The sequence below is a fragment of the Mirounga leonina genome, unplaced genomic scaffold (assembly GCF_011800145.1).
Source record: "Mirounga leonina isolate KUSES-001 unplaced genomic scaffold, KU_Mleo_1.0 Mir_151, whole genome shotgun sequence".
NCBI classification, from domain to species: Eukaryota; Metazoa; Chordata; class Mammalia; order Carnivora; family Phocidae; genus Mirounga; species Mirounga leonina.
In genome coordinates, this window is record NW_023270377.1 from 83,082,085 (window position 1) to 83,102,481 (window position 20,397).

At 38.1% G+C, this 20,397-nt stretch overlaps 1 protein-coding gene across 9 annotated transcripts in view; it reads right to left on the reverse strand.

Moving 5' to 3' along the window:
• The window catches only part of LOC118012471, a 275,259-nt gene that overhangs the window by 182,360 nt on the left and 72,502 nt on the right, over window positions 1-20,397 (reverse strand). For 8 of the 9 annotated variants that reach the window (XR_004679715.1, XR_004679716.1, XM_035008086.1 and 5 more), the window contains exon 2: window positions 1,972-2,062. The exons of the other annotated variant lie outside the window; for it this stretch is intronic. Coding sequence is in view for 6 of the 8 variants with exons in the window: in XM_035008086.1 (XP_034863977.1) it covers window positions 1,972-2,062 (91 nt within the window). In the remaining 2 variants the exon portion in view is untranslated. The remainder of the gene's footprint in view (window positions 1-1,971; window positions 2,063-20,397) is intronic. 9 annotated transcript variants of the gene reach the window in all.

The window sequence follows — 20,397 nt, forward strand, 5'->3', positions numbered from 1 at the left end:
TGTACACTGGGTGAGACCATGAGGAGCCTTCTCTGCTGGGCACAGGCACCTTTCATGGTGACCCTCATGGCCATGACCACTACTGTTTTGCCCCCACCTTCAGAAGCCCTAAACCCCTTCAAGAGTGATACTGGCGTCTCTCAGAGTTAAAACTACCCACCAGTGCAGGGGTTGAGGAAATACAAAGTCTACCCGCTAGCCTCAGAAAGACTTTCAACACCCTGAAAACACTCCTCTTGTCCAAATGCCCTTGAAACACAGCCTCGTCAACTCAAAGCACTCTCAATAATCCCCTTCAATTGTCCTAGAACATGAAAGTCTTGTACTTCTCATCCCACCCCCACCCCCCCGTCCTAGAGGTGAACAGGGAAATAATGGCAACTCAGCCCTTCAGAAACACAGAGGTTAACTCTACCAGTTTAGGGTGAGGCTAGGGAAAGAATAGAAAAATCTAGCTTTTGGCTCATCTTGCTACACATATTTTAAATACAGAGGCTCACAGCAATCAGTACATTTTATTTCTTCCCATAACAAAGGAGCCCACCAAAAGATTCTTTAGATTTTTCATCTACCAGGAAAATACGTTAATATCTATCTTGAGATACTGCCTTATAAATGCCTACTGCACACAAAATTTTATCATGATGTTGACTGGATTCCATTTAATGATGGAAGCAATTTTGCGCATTTTTTCAGAGTGTCAAGTTCTATTAGTATATACACATTACTCAATATAAAGGCAGTGGAATTGAACACTGAGGAAGTAAGAAACTAGTAACACCTGGGATCTAAACACCTCAGGCTACAAGGCAACCTGGAATAAGGGAAACTCACTGGCCTAGAAATCAAATCACTGATTTGACCCCACCTCATGTACTAGATAAAGAAGGCAAGACGCCTATTGTCAAGGTACTGAGCCTGTCTTTGAGCTTCGGATTCCCAGCATTTTGGTGGAATGATCTGTGCTTTGGGGAATCCGTGTGGATTAAAAGCTATTTCTCTTACAACTGTGTCAAATTCCCCTTTCCTCACTGACCTATGACAAAAATCTTGTCTTCAATGACAGCTATAGAATGGTAACACTGTCTTCATTATTTTTGTTGCTGTTTTTATAGGGACCAAGACAAATATGAAAATCCTCTGTTAAATTATATACACATATATATTTTTTCATTCATATGGGTTTATTTCTCTGTGTATATATATGTGTAAGTATGTATGTATATATGTGAGAGTATATATGCATAAACACACACACACACTCATACACATATAGTTTCCCATTGTGAAAATTATAGACCTAAATATCTTACTCAAAAGGGTCAACATGTGCCAGTGGTATTGATAAAACAAGGACTAACATCAATTTCCTTCTTATTGCAGTATGGACTGCACTGGGAAGATCTGCCCTTTTTGTCACTAAGCAGGTTGTAGTCACTCCTGGATGTGAGGACCTCTGAACACTTCAGTAGTGAGATAACTATGTCCCTTGTGCTAAGGTAATTAAACAGGAAGGCCATTAGACAGAGAGGGCTCTAACACTTTGGCAGCCCATGAGAGCAAACCAAAACCCAGGCTAGAGCCATGCACCTGAATCCACAAAAATGACAGTTAAGAACAACCAATCACAAAGAGCCCGATAGGTTTTCCCAAATAAGGCACCTGTTTAAGCCACAGCCAATCCAATCATTTCCTCATCTTGCGTTTCACCAGGTCTGTAAAAATCGCTCTCCTAGCTCCCCTCGGTGGAGCACTCCTAACCACCTTAGGTTTGGCACTGTCAGATTTGAATTGATACACCCTCAAAGAAACTTTTGAAAATGTTAATGCGCCTCAGTTTATCTTTTATCACTTGCATAGAGAGAAAAAATTGTATGTATAGCCTAAAACAGTTCGATCCTAAACTGTACTTAGGAGAAAGCGTGTGCATTAGTAGAGGAAAGCCTTATATATAACAGAGAAAACACAAACCTCCTCCTCATATATATACTCCTCAATCTGAGTCCTTGGAATGGAAGCAAACATCAAACTCTCCATGTGCTCAAGCTTCTTCAGTGGGAATCTAGTGGCAGACAAGAACATTGTTCTAGAAGAGAGAAAACTCAAGCAAAGGTTTCACTCCTCTGGGGCATACCAGCCAAGAATACCAAAGTAGAGCTATATTTTTATTTTTCCTGTGACAGCAGAGATCTGTTGTTTGGCTACCAAATTACAGGTTGGGTCTGGTTCTCACATACTTCTGCTTTTCATGAGCCGAACAGGAAGAGTAATAACAGGCTGCTTCTTAAACTTGTGGGATTTAGGTATTCTTCATCATAGAATGGGTCATTTTTCTAAGAAAACCTGCCAGTTTAAAGACGGGAGGTGTATTCCATTTGTGTGGGGGTGGAAAACCCATAAAAATGAGAGGTTTTTGGCTAAAAAGAGTGGCTCTAGTTACTTGTTCCCATGTTTAAATGACATGTTTATGAGTCATACTCTCATCTAATCCTAACGGCATCATCCAAAGATCACTATCATTTAAACGACTACTTCAGAGAAGGGTCTCTGGGAAATTTGACCAAGGAGAATATAATACACACCCATTCAGTTACGGAGCAGCACTCTGCATACATTGCTCATTCATCTCTTTTAAATGCTCTATTGATAATCTATAAAAGACAATTAAATAAAGTATAACAAATATCGCCCAAATGCATGATGTCTGATATCCTAGACAGGAGACCAGTTAAGTATAATAGAACATACACTGAAGGAAACTACTGAACACAAATATTACCAATTAGGATTTGAATCAATCAGCGTCCATACAAATATTGTTCCCTTCATTGTTTAGTTAATGGCTCTGCTCAGGAATCAGTGGGAAATAAAGTGACTTATTGGGATAAGATTTTGGATTCAGGGAATCAACTGACAATTGAGAGTATTATAGGAACATTTTAGGGAGAGACGTCTTATCACTCTGACCTAACTCAAAGAACCACACAGCCAACATGGGAAAGAACCTTGGAATTTTGACTCATCTGAGAATTTCTAAAGAACTCTCTTGGCAGACAGAACCTATCTTGAGGACATCTGGCTTTCTTCAAATGAAATTAATTTATTCTTTTTTTTCCTTTAAAAAAATAAGAAAGAAAGAAAGAAATAGGTGTTTCCTTGCCCTCAAGTAATTTATCTTGTCTGGAGATTAAAAAATAAAACATTATCATTTATATCACCCTTCATATTTGTGGAAGAAAATGCTATTATTCTATTTTATTAGAAGAGGAAATGGAAGAACACAGAATCCAAGTGATTTCTGCTAACGGAAGTAGAGAAATTCAGCAGAGCTGAGTATTCTCAGGATCCATGGCTACATCAAGGGGAGAAGTAGCCAGCACTAAAGAGATTTCTAACTTTCCCATCATAAGAGAATGCATAATCTACAATCTCCATTTCCAACTTTTCTCTATATGGGTATGTTTTCTCCCCTGGCTTAAACTACCAAGGTCTCTTGTGGGCCTATCAAAATCCCATTACCAAAATATTCTTGGTCTATTAATTAAAGTAGGAAGTCCAGGTTTATCCTGACCAAGAGAAAAACACCCCAAATTGTCTGCCTTACTAGGTACATGAACTATTCCACCTGGGATATTGTATGATTTCTACAAGATCAGGATTGGATTTCTTTATACAAGAGAAGAAACAGTGATAATGAGATATAGGTGATGGGTTAACAAAATCTTTATTAATAAAATAATAATAGAAGTAAAGATTTCACAGTAAAATCTGGTTGTAATAATTTGGATGCACGTAACTGAAATCTGAAAAAAATCAAGCCTCAAGGTGAGATGGAATTATTGCCAATATCTATAATAATTATTGAATGTTTAATCTTTAAGAAGAATGTTCTACCTATGTGTATTTTACCAGTTGTAAAGTAAATTTCCACTCAGCACTTAAGCAGCAAAACAGGGAAATTAAAAACAAACAAACAAAAAAAAAAACCACTTTTGATCTAAGCCATGTTTAGTGCTTTGTTTGGCTATGGTTCCGGATTATTCTCATAAATAATTTAAATCCCAAGATTTCCATCCTTTCTTTTTTTAACTATTTGTTGACTCATCAATGCCATTTTTGTTTATCTCTTTTTTAGATGTCTTAAGCACACGATCTTGCTTAAAGTGAAAACTCCTCTTTCTTGGCTTATTGAAAGCGTAGAGGAAGGTTACATTTTTCTCACAACCTTTCAAATACTCCTACCTGTTCTTACATTTTCTGGGTCTTCCCTTTTACAAATAACCAGAAGTGATTGCTTCGAGCTCTCTAGAAAGCAAGCAGATCATGTTAAACACCAGGTGGGGTTTAGTGACCTCTTCTAGGAAGATGCCATTTCCTGATGTTCTGTGCTTTGCAATGAGGTGATTAGATGATCTTGTTGACCCAGAGTTCCTCTACTTAATCAGCAAGAGAGGATTTGGGAAGCAGAGGCTTCCCTTCAGCAGCTGACGTCACAGCTGCTGCAGAAGCAGCACCCAGCAGCAAGAACTGCAGGTGTGCACTCTCCATCAGTATGTCTTTACTTTCTCAGGACAACCTCCAGAGCATATTCTGGCTCACCGCACATCTGGTTTATATTAATTGGTTGCTGAAAAGATATGAAGATGCCGCATGTATAATTACATATTTACCAAAATGTCCCAGGGTTTGATAGAAGATTTCCCTGTGTCCATTTCTGTGTTAGGGGAAAACATGAAGGAGGGAGTCACGGGGAGAGCTCTGGGTGACTCCGTAATGCTTTTCTCCATAAGCGTGGTGAACTAAAGTTCTCAACTGTGTTAACTGGAGAAACATTAAAGATAGTTGATGACATTCTTCACACGTGAATGGTTACACTCGTCAATGATCCCTTGGCCCCCAGCTTTGCCCTCCTCCATCAGTTCATCCTTCGGCGGAATGCTCTCATTAGATCCTAAGTGTGATCCCAACCATCCCTGCTCGCATCCCCTCCTTCCCTTCTCTTGCAAATAAAATCCAAAATCTTTCTGAGGGTCCAGGAGGATGTAAGATCGATTCCACCTTACCACCCTTACCGAGTTTCTTGGGTTCTTTCCCTGGCTCACCTCTCTTATAGGCCCTGCTCCTCCATGACGAAGCCAGGCACACTCCCACCCCTGGGTCTTTCCATTGGCCCTTGTTTTACCTGCAGTGCTTCTCCCCCCCACACACCTAGGGCTCGCTTCCTCACTTCCTTGAAATCTTTGTTCAAATATCACCTTCTTAGGAAAGTCATCTCTGGCTTCCCTATTTAAAAGTGCAACTCTCCTACACCTACCTGCACCTTACCCTCCCTGTTTCACTTTCTCCCCATAGTACTTACTAATATTCCACTTAATTTGCTTATTCGTCTTATTTATGATCTGTCTTCTCCCACGAGAATAGAAGCCCTGCAGACAGGGCTTTTTGTCTGTCTTGTTCACTACTGTGAACAGTGCCTAGAATGCAGTAGGTGCTCAAAACATTTGCACCCTGCAAGTAGTCCATGAAATCTGGTGCAGGATCTAAGGTGTTTAATTTAGCCAATGGCTTCTGAGAATGTGAAGGAGGTTAATCATCTGTTTCACCTGTGAACCAATTAGCCCTGCCGAAAGAAAATCTGCATTCTACAACAATGACAACACCCTAGTATTATCCCTCCACCTAAACATTGTATAAGTAAGTCACAACAATAAGAAAATATCGATGACACCATACAATTCAGGATATGATCTGAACAAGGAAAAATCCATACAGCATATACATATCAATAGGGGGTATCAGTAAAAACACTGTTTTTAAAAGATTTTATTTATTTGAGAGAGAGAGAGAGGGAGCACGAACAGGGGGAAGGGGCAGAGGGAGTAGGAGAAACAGACTGCTAAGTGTGGAACCCGACCCAGGGCTCAATCCCAGGACCCTGGGATCATGACCTGAGCTGAAGGCAGACAGTTAGCCGACGCAGTAACTCAGGTGCCCCAAAAACATTTTTATATATAGCATATTTATTCAGATAGTATAGTGCATTAGTCCAGAAAGATATGATAGTTATAAGGAAATGGAGATATATAAAGTGTATTTTAAAGCCAAGTAGAACCAGAAATGTTTGTTTATGTTTTATAAAATATGTTAGCAGTGATCCACTTGCCAAAAACAAGACATTTTATTTTACTAATATTATTAGTAAATATGTGTTTTTCTGGTTTTAAAAATATGTAGCTTATTTTTAAAAATGCAAAGGAAATCTAGTTCTGTACAATTAGATAGGTTTGTGAATTTTCTTTAAAAGTACGTAACCATATTACTTATTACTCTTGTCACTGGCAATCAAGAAATCTCGATTTTTTTGAAAGCAATTAGCTTTAAGAAAAACAAAAGCTAGGGGCGCCTGGGTGGCTCAGATGGTTAAGCATCTGCCTTCGGCTCAGGTCATGATCCCAGAGTCCTAGGATCGAGCCCCGCATCGGGCTCCCTGCTCAGTGGGAAGCCTGCTTCTCCCCCTCTTTCTACTGCTCCCCCCTGCTTGTGTTCTCTTGCTCTCTCTGTTAAATAAATAAAATCTTAAAACAAAAACAAAAGCTAATTAAAACTGAAAACCTAGTCATCGAGGCAAACAATAGCACACAATCAGTCCATACTACCTACTATAAACCAATAATGCAGTAAACTATGATTTAAAATGATTCTTTTCAATATTTTTTTAAAAGTTCTTACAGTTGCAGAGACCTCACATGCTTCTTCCTGCCATGCTCTGTTGATTTATTCTCTGAAGTTGGTTAAATTTTTATGTATGTAAGGTTACATCTATATAAACCTTCTCTTTAGAAACTCATTTGTGCCGAAGTCAATCAATCTTCAGTTATCCATGCTTTGAAACCTTGGAAATTCAAAACCTCAAAAATAGAACAAAGGCATTCGTAGGAGGAACGTAAGATCAGGCTACGGGTGCACATCATGTCCTACGAAGCATTAATTTAGCAACTACATAGATGTAAAATATATAGTGAAGCAGCATAATGGACAGGGAAGGGGAGGGGAGGGGAGGGGAGGGAAGGGAGGGAAACAAGAATCCTATTGAGTTCCTCATGTAAAATTGAAGAAATTCTGTACAACACTCAAATACGGAAGACGAGAAAGAAAGAGCAGCTTTGTAATTGAGCATGCATTTTCCCCCAATTCCCTCCTATTTATTCATTCCTTTGGTCTCGCATTTATTTCTCTTCCTTAACTTTTCTGTTCTTTGCCCCTGTGTTTATGCAACAAACTGGACATGTTTTATTTTTCTGCTCTCTTTTCACTTCCTTCATTGTCCGTGTCCCTCGTTCTGCATAAAACGAAGTTGCAGATGCAACTGGGCTAGCACAGGCAGGATGCAGTCTCAAAACCAGCTTGATTTCATTCAGATAAGATTGCCAGGAAAGTCAGGAGGGAGGGCTAGGGGCACAGGGTACCCCATGTCTTCCTGGAGCCACAGCCATGAGCCCATGCCCCGCTGTCTGTCAGCGGCAGGGCCGGCTACTGGGGAGTTAAGGCCTGGAACAGGACTACTGATATGTCAGGAAGTCCTGGATGACTGTATTTTGCTGAATGATGAAGTGGCAACTGCTGGAAATAATAATAGGCCTTAAAATAGCAAAAATTCCTGAATGACTGTATCAGGGAGTGACCAATCCCTATCATGCGTTGATGTCAATTTAGCACATGGATGTTCCCTAGAGAAAAAAGAAATGAGATTCCAGACCTGCGTGGGTTTTTTTTGTTGTTGTTTTTTTTGTTTTTGCAAGTGATTTAAACTACATGCAAAACCCCTTCTAGGCTCAGCTATAGAGCATACTGGAAATGTCAAGAGGCCAAGTGGCAGGAAATGCATTTGGTGGAATCATGCTGCTCTCGTGTTTAATGTGGGAATAGCGATATCCTCAACAGCGCAGCATTCCTGGATGGATTTGAACACAAAATGCCACAGCTACAGAGCTAAGGAACAACCTCTATAGACTAAAGCCCAAGACAGAGTTACAGAAATGCCCTGAAAGGACAGTGCATGCCATGTTAGTAACATTTAAGAATTGAATGTACTTTATTAGGGATCCAGGATCATGAACTCCTGGCTCGTCCTGCCACTAGCCACTGGGTCACGGTTCCTATCTCCATCTTCACCCAACACAAGGTCACTGGAGAAGAGATATATGTGCAGTAGATATGGCTACGCAAATACATGGTCTTCATTCCTCTGATGGACCGGGAAAAACCCCCAAAACCTAGCAGGGACTAAAAGTCTCCTGCTTCCTAAACTAGAGGCAGATTTATGGAGCCTACAGCCTAATGCACAGATAGCTCCCCTCTATCCGTTTCCTGTAAATCTGAGCTTACAAATCAGGGGCCCTTAGCTGGAACAGGCTCATAAGTGCTTTGGCCCTCATTGCATTCTTGAAAATATGGAATGACTTCCAAACATCTACAGATCAGAAGATTTCATATTTTACAAAGCAAGATTGGTATTTTTCTGGGGAAAGCAAGACAGATCTGCACCTCTGGGAATATTTGCCTATCTGAGACCATTTTTTTAGAGCTGAAGCTTGGTTGTTCTGACCATGAAACAAAACTTCCAGTCTCTGCCGCTCATTGTTGCAGCTCTTATGCCAAATTGGCTTCGTTCACGTTCATTACCTGCCTGGCTTTGCATTTGAGACATTTGATCTAAATTCCCCACCTGAGTCTTAGCTCTCTATATCTGAAAACATCAATGGCAAGGAATAATGACTGCAGGAAAAAGGACTTCAAGAGGAAGAGAGGAAAGTAAGAGCTTCTTACTCAATAAGAACAATGTCATTGTTCCCCCCAGGCTTTCTTGACATGTCCCAATCTAAAATCTGGGAAGAAGAAATGATGATAAAAGTCTCCAAAAGGACCAGCCACAGAGTGAGAGAATGAGAGAGAGAGAGAGAGAGACTAGGACGTTAGCATGTTAGTGTCCTAAATGACTTTGTCGACATTAACACTTCCCCTTGGGAATCACATGCAGAAAAGGACAAAGAGATTAGAGAGGGGTCTGAAGCTTCACACAGAGGCCTCCATCTATAATCCTATATTCACTAGAATATTTCTCAGAAGCTAATGAAGCATAAGATTCTGGTAACTCACTAGCAAGTGTTCCTTCTAAGATCCTTATACTTATTTTTATATTTGTAATTTTGTATTCTTTTTCTCAAGGAGGGTTTCCCAAATTCTATTCATTTCAAACCCCAAACACTTATATCCACTTCTGCCCATATCCCCAAATTTAAATGCCTTGGCCAAGTGTATCAGTCAAGGGAATAAAATGAAAAATGCATAAGGTGCCGTGTGTGTGTGTGTGTGTGTGTGTGTGTGAGAGAGAGAGAGAGAGAGAGAGAGAGAGAGAGAGAGAGAGAGAGAGACTAGGCCAAGCCATTCAAGAAAAGGAGATAATCCAGTGATTACTAAAACCATATTACATGAAAGGGGAAGTTTCAGAAATTGCTTATTTCATGGAACACCTTCTGAGTCATTATTCCAAAGGATAAGTTATTTTCAAATTTTTAAAAATAAATGAAAATTCCATTAAAACCTGATTTTATGACTAAAATCAGAAGCAATGATATATATTCTCTCTGTAATTTAATATTCTATGTCATCTATGACTTGAGATGCATAATCTGACACGTTTCCCCTGACCTCTAGTATAGGGAAATATTTAGAGATTTACTATAACCAGGCGTCAGAGGAATGTCCACAAAAATAATTATAAAAGAAGAAATCCTAGGGCGCCTGGGTGGCTCAGATGGTTAAGCGTCTGCCTTCGGCTCAGGTCATGATCCCAGGGTCCTGGGATCGAGTCCCACGTCGGGCTCTCTGCTCCTTGGGAGCCTGCTTCTCCCTCTGTCTCTCTCTCTGTCTCTCATGAATAAATAAATAAAATCTTTAAAAAAAAAAAAGAAGAAGAAATCCTAGAAGTATCAGCTAAAGTCACAGGTGTAATAAGTGTTGGGTCTGTTGTATAAGCTGTAATATAATCACTTATTCTTTTCATCTTTAGAGTATCGTCTATAAAGTATAGTATCATCAAAAAATATAGGTGATAATATGTTGAAAAGTTTTACTTTTAGAAAATAAGGTCTGAAAATATTACCTTTCCATTCATTAAGATCAGAGCCTTATATTTGACATGTAACAAATGTGTGAGCTGTTCAAATTATATCTAATTATATCTAATTGCACACAGAGAAGTGTGTCCTAGAGTTCTGACTATCTCCAGCTTCTCAGAGGTGTGGTACTTTTCATTCAGAAATCAATTGTTCTAGGTTGAAATGGAGGCATTCACTTTATTTTAACATGGAAATTTAAAACCAGGCATGGGGCAACAGGCTGGCATAAGGGGAATTCCATCTGTCATTAGGAAATTAAAATATGATTAAATAATAATATACTGAAACTTGACAGTATGCTTCCCTTACGGCCATGCTATGGGTTTGTCGGATGGCTGACATGGATTAAAAGCAAGGAAAATCTGAAGCTATCAATAATAAAGACCCTGGATCTAGGTCCAGAAGAAACAATCTTGAGTCAGATGCCCCACCATTATCGGCAATGTTCTAATAAGATTCCCTTTGAAAAATATATTAGTCCTTTACTGTTCTCTTCTTTTTCTTTTTCTTTTAAATTTATGTTTTGGCAAGTTAGTCAATAACAACATTGAGGACACATTTATAAAGTGATGGGAGAAATAAATATGAAACTAGAAATGTGTTTTAGTAAAATTGATTTGACTGTTTCTTGCCAAATAAATCAGACAATATATTTTTGATAGCCAAATTAGAGCTACTTAGATCTACTTGGATTTCTACTAAATTTAGGTTTATGGCTCTCCACCAAAAGCAAAATTGTATTTTGTAGCAATTAAGCAAACAAAAAGTTTTAGCACATGCAAAATAATTCATTTCTACATACTATCTCTGGTTTTGCTCAGTCTTTACTTACATAGACACACACAGACACACACACCACACCAATCTCTTCTCGTGACTACTATCCCCTCAAATCTTTTTAATTAGAAATATATGTATAACAAGAAAATGGCAAGAGGCATTAAGATCAATGAAAGGCCTTTCTGCGTGTGTGGATGTACGTGTGGACGTATGTATGTTCTTTCTCCTAATAGGGCATTTAAAGTGATACTTTATTATTATATTTTCTTTTTGTCGTTACTCTGTGTTGTTTTGGTTTTGCTTTTATGAGAAAAAATCCTTTTTTTCTTATACTAAATTGTTTCCTTCTCAGAAAACTATGTCTTTGATTGTCAACATTTGAATTAATTTAATTGTATGAATACCACCAGAAATTTTTAGAGGAATTTTAAAAAATTAGTGTGTTGTTCTAAAGAAAGGGCAGAAACTCAATCTTCAGATAAATCAGGAATTTGTCTTTGTCCAATTGTCTTAGAGAAGCTATTTTTTTTCTGTCTTCTTTTTTATTTTGTGAGGTAATGAAATATTTAAATAACTGATACTTGGCAGAAACACTTATTCCCACAGTATTTCTTGCCAAAATGAAAGAAGAAAGATCCAAATATCAAACAAGGGATGCTGTATTTGTGAGATTATAAGCCTGATTTTCTACATGACCTCCCCTTTAAAATAAAATAAAACAAAATAAAATAATTGGAGGAGTGGAAACCCAGAGGCTTTTTGTGAAATGATATAACCATCCTCAGCTGATGACAGAAATTGAAAATAAAAAAGGATATAGCAAGAAACAATCTTACTCTGACAGTGAATGGATCAGATAACCAAATCATTTTTCCAGTTTCAATATTTGTTCAATTTTTAAAAGGAACACAGAAGTTAGGACAACATGACCCATAACTTGTTATTATTGAAATAAAATTAAATGCCTTTAAAAAGTTTTCCATTGGAAACTGGAGAAAACAAACTAGGTCAGAAATAACGTGTTCACCGGGCCTTGTTTTGTGAAAGGAAAATGCTCTATCAAGGAAAGAAGTAATGACATTCTACACAGGTTTTTTATAAACACGAAGTTGGCAAATATACATTGACTTTCTTCCCCAAGATTTGCTTTACAAAATTTAAGGAAGAAATCCCTTCAGTGGGGCTCTTTCATTTAATTATTGCATCCAAAATTTATTAAAGAACGAAAACAGAAACATTTGTGAGCCACGGGGACTGGTGGTAACACAGGTACAGGGAAACCAGGAGGATCTGCTGATTCCAGATGGAGTGGACATATTCCCATGGCACCTACTACTTGCCAAATGTTTCGTAAAGCAAACACATGACCTAAAAGATTTTGCAAGTGTGGGGTCTTCAAAAAAAAAGAAGGAAAAAGAAAAAAAGTACCCACTTGCAAAAAAAAAAAAAAAATTCTGTTCTTATTTAAAAGTCACTTCTTAATTCCTAACCATAAGTTGTTTTTAAAAACACACACACACTTTTAATATTTTTCAGCTGTCATGCCCACTTTAGTGAGTCTACATGTGTGGGTACTCCATAAAATCTCAGTGGTGGTGGCAGATGTCCTCTTTGAAATATTTCATCTCCTGCTAGGGGTGGGGGAAGTGTCACTTTGGTGCCATGAACACCATTCCTTCTGAAGACTCTGATTTGGGACAGCCCCTCTAGAGCAAATGCCTCATTGCTTGATGTCACTCAAACGGGTGGTAAGCAGCAGAGAAACATATGACTATGTCAAGAGGAAAAAAGGAATTTTAAATAATAACATATTTATGAGGCCCTTTGCAACAGCAAAAGAATGGCTTTCAAAAAATCAATAATTGTTATATTGAGGTTTGGCTATGGGAGAATAAAAATGTATATCTTTTGACCAAAACCTATGTTTCATGGAAGTCCTACCCAGTCCAAAGAAGAGTTATCTGGTGGTTGGACTCCCAGAGTATCTTTTCCTTGCTTGCATTCCTCTAGCAATTTCATGCTGTATCACACATTTTCACACTTAATTGCATGCTGTCTTCCTTTCTTCTCTAATCATTTGGAGATTTAGTGGTTTAAGAGGTTTATTTTTTTTTTTTTTACTTATTTTGAATTAATTTGCATTCTGCCTCCTTCAAGATGATTACTCTGGTGAACAGAGATACTTGAAAATATTTAATTGGCTCATTGATTCATTCAATAAATTTTATTAAACATCTACTATGGGCCAGATATTTAAAATGCCATGGTCTCTTGCCCTCAGGTAGCACACACATTTCCAGTACAGGAAGAGACATGAAGCCAAGAATCCCAGAAACAGAAGTAAAATTACAGCCAGTGATACAAGCTGTGAAGGAAGAATACCACTTGCTTAGAGAGTCTATCTGCGGATCTGATGTCAAGGGCAGATGGAGAGGAGGCAACGTTTTCTGAGCAAATGATACTTTATTTTAAGCCCAAAAGGGTAAGTACAAATTATCAAGGGAAGAGAAATAGAAACATCTTGGAAAGAGGAAAGTGCAGGCTAGGTTGAAGAACTGAAATAAGACAAGTGAGATGAGAGAGTAACAAATATTGGGAGAATACAAGAAGATTCTGGAAAGTCAGCAGCGGCCATGTTGATCCTTATGGTCTATGGTGAGAATTCTGAACTTCTGTGAAGACATTTAGGGCTCTCAGCCCCACAGTGGCATGATAAGACTGACTTTTTAGGATAATTCTGCCTGCACAGAGAATAATGATGTAGTTAACAGAGGGGTAAAATTTAATTAGAACAAATGTAGAGGCAGGGAGACCAGGGAGAAAAATATTTCATTAGTCCAGGTGAGAAATGACACAGCCCTGAACTAGAGCAAATGACAGCATTGGACATGGAAAGACACAGATAGACCTGAGGTATATTTGGAAAGTCACATCTTTAAGACTTGATGATGGATTTGATATGGAGTTCGAGAGCAAAAGGAATCAAAAATAATATGCAGGCTTCTGGCTTGAACAACTAAGTGGTGATAGGACCATTTACCAAGATGAGGAACTAGAAGGGAGTGTGGGACTAGACTGAGGATGAGGAGGGACTCAATGGTCAGCTTACATTGTAAAGTTTCAACTGACCCTGAGATATCAAAGTGGAAGTGTTGAACAAGCAGCTGGACAGATCTGGAGGTTGGAAGAGAGATTTTTTTGGAAAAGACAGTTTTGGGGGCATTGCCTACAGAGAGCATTTGCAAACAGGACTGGACCATATCACTTAGGGAGAGAGAAGGCAGGGAGAAGAGCAGAGGGCCCAGGGCAGAGCCAGGAAGAATTCCAAACAGAACGAGGTGACACAGAGAACAGATCAACACAGGGGCAACAGAGGGAAAGCAGGAAGTGGAGTGTGAAGAAGCTCCAGGGCAGAGAATCCAGGAGGCCCCCACCTGTTCAACTGCCCTCAAGAGAAGCTGCACAACCACCAATCACTACCTACTATTCAGCCTTGGGTCATTCCACTTGGGAGTTTGTGGTCAAAACACAGATTGCTTTCTCTGTCACTAGTGTCTGCCTTTCTACGCCATTTTTCTTCCGATTGGCATCACATGAGCTGTTCTGGAAAACACTTACATTTCTCTTTGTAAAACTGCATTGTTTACCAAAGGAATTCTCGTATGCCAGGTAACCTACACTTTTAGGTCAGACCATCTTAAACCTAGACTCCAAATTTCATGTAAATTTATCTAGCATATGATCAAGTTAGCAAATAGGTAAATGCTAATTTATTCCATTAATGAAGATTTTCTTTTGCATACATATGTTAAATGAGCTATGATTTATCTAAAGAGTCCTCATGCCACCTTCTTATCATCAAAAAAAAGATACTTTAAAAAACTGCCAAAAATGGGCGCCTGGGTGGCTCAGTTGGTTAAGCGACTGCCTTCGGCTCAGGTCATGATCCTGAAGTCCCGGGATTGAGTCCCGCATTGGGCTCCCTGCTCAGCGGGGAGTCTGCTTCTCCCTCTGACCCTCCTCCCTCTCATGCTCTCTGTCTCTCATTCTCTCTGTCTCAAATAAATAAATGAAATCTTTAAAAACAAACAAACAAACAAACAAACAAAAAACTGCCAAAAATGTCTAAGGGATACGAGAATTTTTTTTTTTTTTTAAGATTTTATTTATTTATTTGTCAGAGAGAGAGAACACAAGCAGGGGGAGAAGCAGGCAGAGGGAGAAGCAGGCTCCCTGTCGAGCAAGGAGCCCAATGTGGGACTCGATCCCAGGACACTGGGATCATGACCTGAGCCAAAGGCAGCCGCTTAACCGACTAAGCCACCCAGGCATCCCAGGATACAAGAAAATTAAAAACGAGTATATTTTATTTGCAAAATTTCTGATAAAATTATAGTCTTACTTTTTAAGTAAGCTCCAAACTAGGTTTGGAGCCCAACATGGGGCTTGAACTCATGACCCTGAGATCAAGACCTGAGCTGAGACCAAGAGTCAGACACTTAACAGAATGAGCCACCCAGGCGCCCCATAAGAAATAATTGGCAGGCCCCAGCGAGATTTGAACTCATGACCCCTGGTTTACAAGACCAGTGTTCTAACCCCTGAGCTATTGGGCTTCACTATACTCTTTTTAAAAATTTCCTTTAAAGGCCTATGTGAAATACATTGCTGATGGGCATGTAAATCAGTACCTTTTGGAAAACAATTTGACTTTATCTTTTTAATTTTTTTATTTAGTAATAATGTAATGTCAAAATTGCACATAAGTGTACAGTTCTCTGAATTTTTACAAACTTAACACACTTCTATAGTTAGCACTCAGATGAAGAAACAGAACAATATCAATACCTCAAAGTGCTATGATGTTGTATTTTTAAAGTTAAACATTCACTAATCCTATAGTAATTCTACTCACACACACACACACACACACACACACACAGAGATGCTGTACATAAATATAATGGCAATTCTATTCATAGATATGTATACACATATATACATCTCCAATATAAATTCTTACATGCAACTCCCAGAATTGTACCAGAATGTTCAGGGCAAAACTGGTTAGGGGTGCCCAGGTAGCTCAATCGGTTGAGCATCTGACTCTTGATTTCAGCTCAGGTCATGATCTCCACGTCATGGGATTGAGCCCCGCATCAGGTTCCATGCTCAGTGGGGAGTCTGCTTGAGATTCTCTCTCTCCCTCTCCCTCTGTCCACCACCCTGCTCTCTCTCTTTCTCTAATAAATAAATCTTTTAAAAAAAAGTACAATGCTGGTTATAATAGCTTAAAATTGCAAATAATCCATAAAACAGTCATCTGAAAATAATAACTTGTAGTATATCCACACAATGAAATATAATGCAGCAGAGAAAATTAAAATGAATGAACTACCTCTAAGCACAACAACACAGATAAATCTTAGAAACATAAATATTAGAAACATAATGTTTACTTGGAAAAAGCAAATTTCAAAAGAGTAGAATAGTATGACACCCCTTTTATAATGTTTTAAAATGAACAACATAATATTTAGGCATATATGAATATGTGACAGAAATAAGCAAATAAAAATTAAAAAAACAATAAACACAGCATTAAGAATAACATTTTTCTTTTAGGTGAGGGAGAGTTGAGTTAGAGTGCAATATATCATTGAGAACAGGGCAATTTTGAGCAAAAGGGGCACTATATAACTAAAGCAGGGAAGTAATAGTAAACAGCAACTGTCCCAAGGCAAACTGGACATGGGGTCACCCTAGTTATTGATAGCCAGTGCTTAGGTTGACTAGTAAGTTCATGGGCATTCCTTCTATTTTAATTAATTAATTGATTGATGGATTGATTGATATAAATTAAAGAGGGACATTCATGACCAATAATTTTAATGTGTCATGAACCAAGGATTTACGATTGATTCATCTGGAACCATCTGAGGTTCAAATATAAATAATCCTTTGTCAAATTAAAAATGTTAATTATTTAGTGGCATGGGCCTTAAAACTAATCCTTGGGGGGCATGACTGAGAAGAATGGAAGAGAACAACCATTTCCTAAAATACAGTCTAATTCAGGAAAAGAGGTGAGAGGGAGAAGATTTAACCTTTATCCAGTACTACTTTTTCTCCCTCTCCCCCAAGATTCTGAGATTCAAAGATCACAGTGTAGGGGCACCTGGGGGGTCAGTCGTTAAGCATCTGCCTTCGGCTCAGGTCATGGTCCCAGGGTCCTGGGATCGAGCCCCGCATCGGGCTCCCTGCTCAGCCAGGAGCCTGCTTCTCCCTCTCCCGCTCCCCCTGCTTCCGTTCTCTCTCTAGCTGTCTCTCTCTCTGTTGTAAATAAATAAATAAAATCTTTAAAAAAAAAAAGATCACAGTGTAACAAATATAATGAATGAAATGATTATTTGATTTTACACCAAATTGAGGTTAGGCTAATTACTTAGGAAACTCCGGGCGTTCAGACAGGTTCAAGCTCTACCTATTTATAAAGCCAAAGTAATTGGATCCTGACAAAATAGCTGACATTGCTTTCCAACTCTCCTTCAATAGTTATGGGACTTTTGAAATTCAGTTGGATCTTCAGGTTTGTATGGGATGATATTCACAGTATTTAACCGCCAATCCAAACAGGCCCCCACCATGGCCCTGGAGTACGGTTCTCAGTCTCCTTGTTGTACTGGCATAACCTCTCAGCACAGGATCATACAGAAAGCCAGGTGATTTCCAAGAAGAAGCCCCTATAGCTTGAGTGGGAGGTGTGACCCTAAGGACCTGGGTTGCAGCTAGTAAATAACCAATTAAATGAGTAGGTCAACATTTTAAATATTGGTAAAACTAGAGGTGGTTAAAGAATTTATTCTGGCTAGAATTCATATAATTTGGAATATACCCATGAAGAAAGTGAATACAAATTGCCTTCCTTTCTCAAATAAATATGAGAAAAAGGAAAATAAAACGATCATTACTAGGGCGTCTCTTGGGACCTTGGAAGCTTAAACATGATTAGTTTTATGAAAATCCACCTCTGGCTGTGACCATATTGGAGCACACCAGCTGAGTATTTACCTTGAGTTCACATTGAATATTCCAGATCCTACAGAGTTGCAGACTGAACAAGACTCCGTCAAGACCTTGTCACTATGGATGACAATGCCAGCCTAGACACAGTGTATTTGATGGCCACTTTTTAGTTTGTGCATGATTCGATTGTAAATTAAATTTGACTTACTACACTAGGATTCTAATCTTCAGGGAATACAAAGGATGCCCCTGAAACATTTTAGCAACTGTAGTAGAATCTAAAGCAAATTTGGGATAGCTCCCACCATGGTAACTCTTCTATAACCTCCAACAGTTTCCATTACACCAATGCCTAAAACAGTGAGGCATACGCTACATGTTTGTTGTTTGAATAAATGAAGGTAAACCTGGATTTTAATTCTGGCTTTATCATTTAGTGCTATACCTTTTTTTCACTCATCTTTAAAATGGGAAACTTAATAAAAGAGAAGGCTGCTGTGAGGATTACTGAGAAAAGAGAAGAACTGACTTGACATTATAGAAGCTCAAAAACTTATTGCCTTCCCTTTTCTCCAGAATACAATTAAAGAATATGATTTCCAGAGCCCATAACAAAAGGTTGGGGTTTCTCTGCTACAACAACCCCCAGAATCCAAATGACCAGGTTTCTCAACCATGCAGAATATTCTAATTAACCCCATGTCAACGTGTTGACTAGGTCTATATCACTGTGACTCAAGACCAAACTAAGTGTTATCCAAGATTGTGAATTCCATATCAATATTGAATTGAACACACAAGGGACAGTGTTCTATATATAATGGCTTTAAAGAAGGGAAAACTAATAGAGTGAAAAATGGAACACAAGATTGTTAGGACAATATCCAAATTATTAACGAATTCTAGATAACAAATAGAAATATATTTGTCATAAGTAATTTTGGGGATAAAAGAGGTTATATTTATATGGGAGACTAACATCAGATTAAGGAAATTCAAGAGAAACAGGAGAGAATAGGAAAAAAAAAAAAAAACCCAAAACTAAATAACCTGCCTTGTGGTTACTAACACCATTACTGTCATGAATAATTACTGAATTATTATTACCATCACCAAATGATCTATAATTTCAAGTTCTTATAAGTCTTATGCCTTACATATAATGAGCACATTAATATGTGTTAAATGTGTGAACACATTAACAATACATGATAACCTTTCAAGGAACTAGCTCATGGGTGTCGGAAGTTTTATATTTCATAGTTTCAATTAATTTTGCTATTCAATTTTAAGTATCTTAAGTTACCTCAGTTCACCCATCTGGTAAAGAAATTTTATATGTGAAATCAAGGTTTTTCTTTTCAATCCTATTTTATTCACATTCTGAACTCTACTTTTTATAACCCTAATTATGAACAAAGAGATCATGAGAAATAAATCCACTTCCACTTCTAGCTACATTTCAAAATATGGAACACGGAGTCTCCATGGAATGCCCAACCTCAGAAAGATTTTCCCCTGGGTCTCACAGGATATATTTTACAGCAGTTTAGGAGAGGAACCAATATTGTTTATGGTCCTCTGGAGCTTTGGATGGGCAGAAGACCACCAAGAAGTGGGATAAGCTTTCAGTTCTGAGGGTGTTACTAGAAGGGATTTGCTAAACCTACAAATTTCCTTCTCGGGTCACTATTAAGTCAAGGTGACATATATATAATATCTATATTATGTAATTGGTGATGTAATTGCAACAAATTATGTCTGTCAAGATAAATTTAAAAGACATTTTATCCTAAATATTTCTAAGAATATCTATGCAAATGCTATTTTTTCAGTTTATGAGAGTCCACTTTATTAGTTTCTATAGAGGCTTTAAGGATAATGTGAGATCTAGTTCAGAAAAATATTTGTTTTTATACCTACAATTGTTTCATTTTAACAACATCATTTTGAATTTATACCTCATTATCTTCAAAATTTCTTATGCATATATGTGAACATCAAGAGTCCTTGGAAAAGCAACAGAGAAACAACATTGTAACAATGAAAGTCGACTATCAATAATGAGAAGGATGAAAAAACAGATTAATAATAACAGTAATAATAATAGTTAACTTTTAAGAAGTTTTTAGTTTGTGCAAGGCAAATGGTAAGTAGCAACTTATGCAGCATCTAATTTAATTGTCCTAACAATCTTATAAAAAGAGAGGAAGGTCAGAATTGGAATTGGAATCCAGATAAGTGAAACACTAGGATGTTTCATTCATTCCCACTAGAGAGTATCAGTGGAATGAAAGAATAAAGAATCTTTTAGCCTATTCTGTTTTCCATAACAAAATTGTTTCCCCAAAAATGCCCTTAGGTCTGCACTCCATTTCTCAAGGTAATTCTCACAATTGCAGTTAGGCAATAT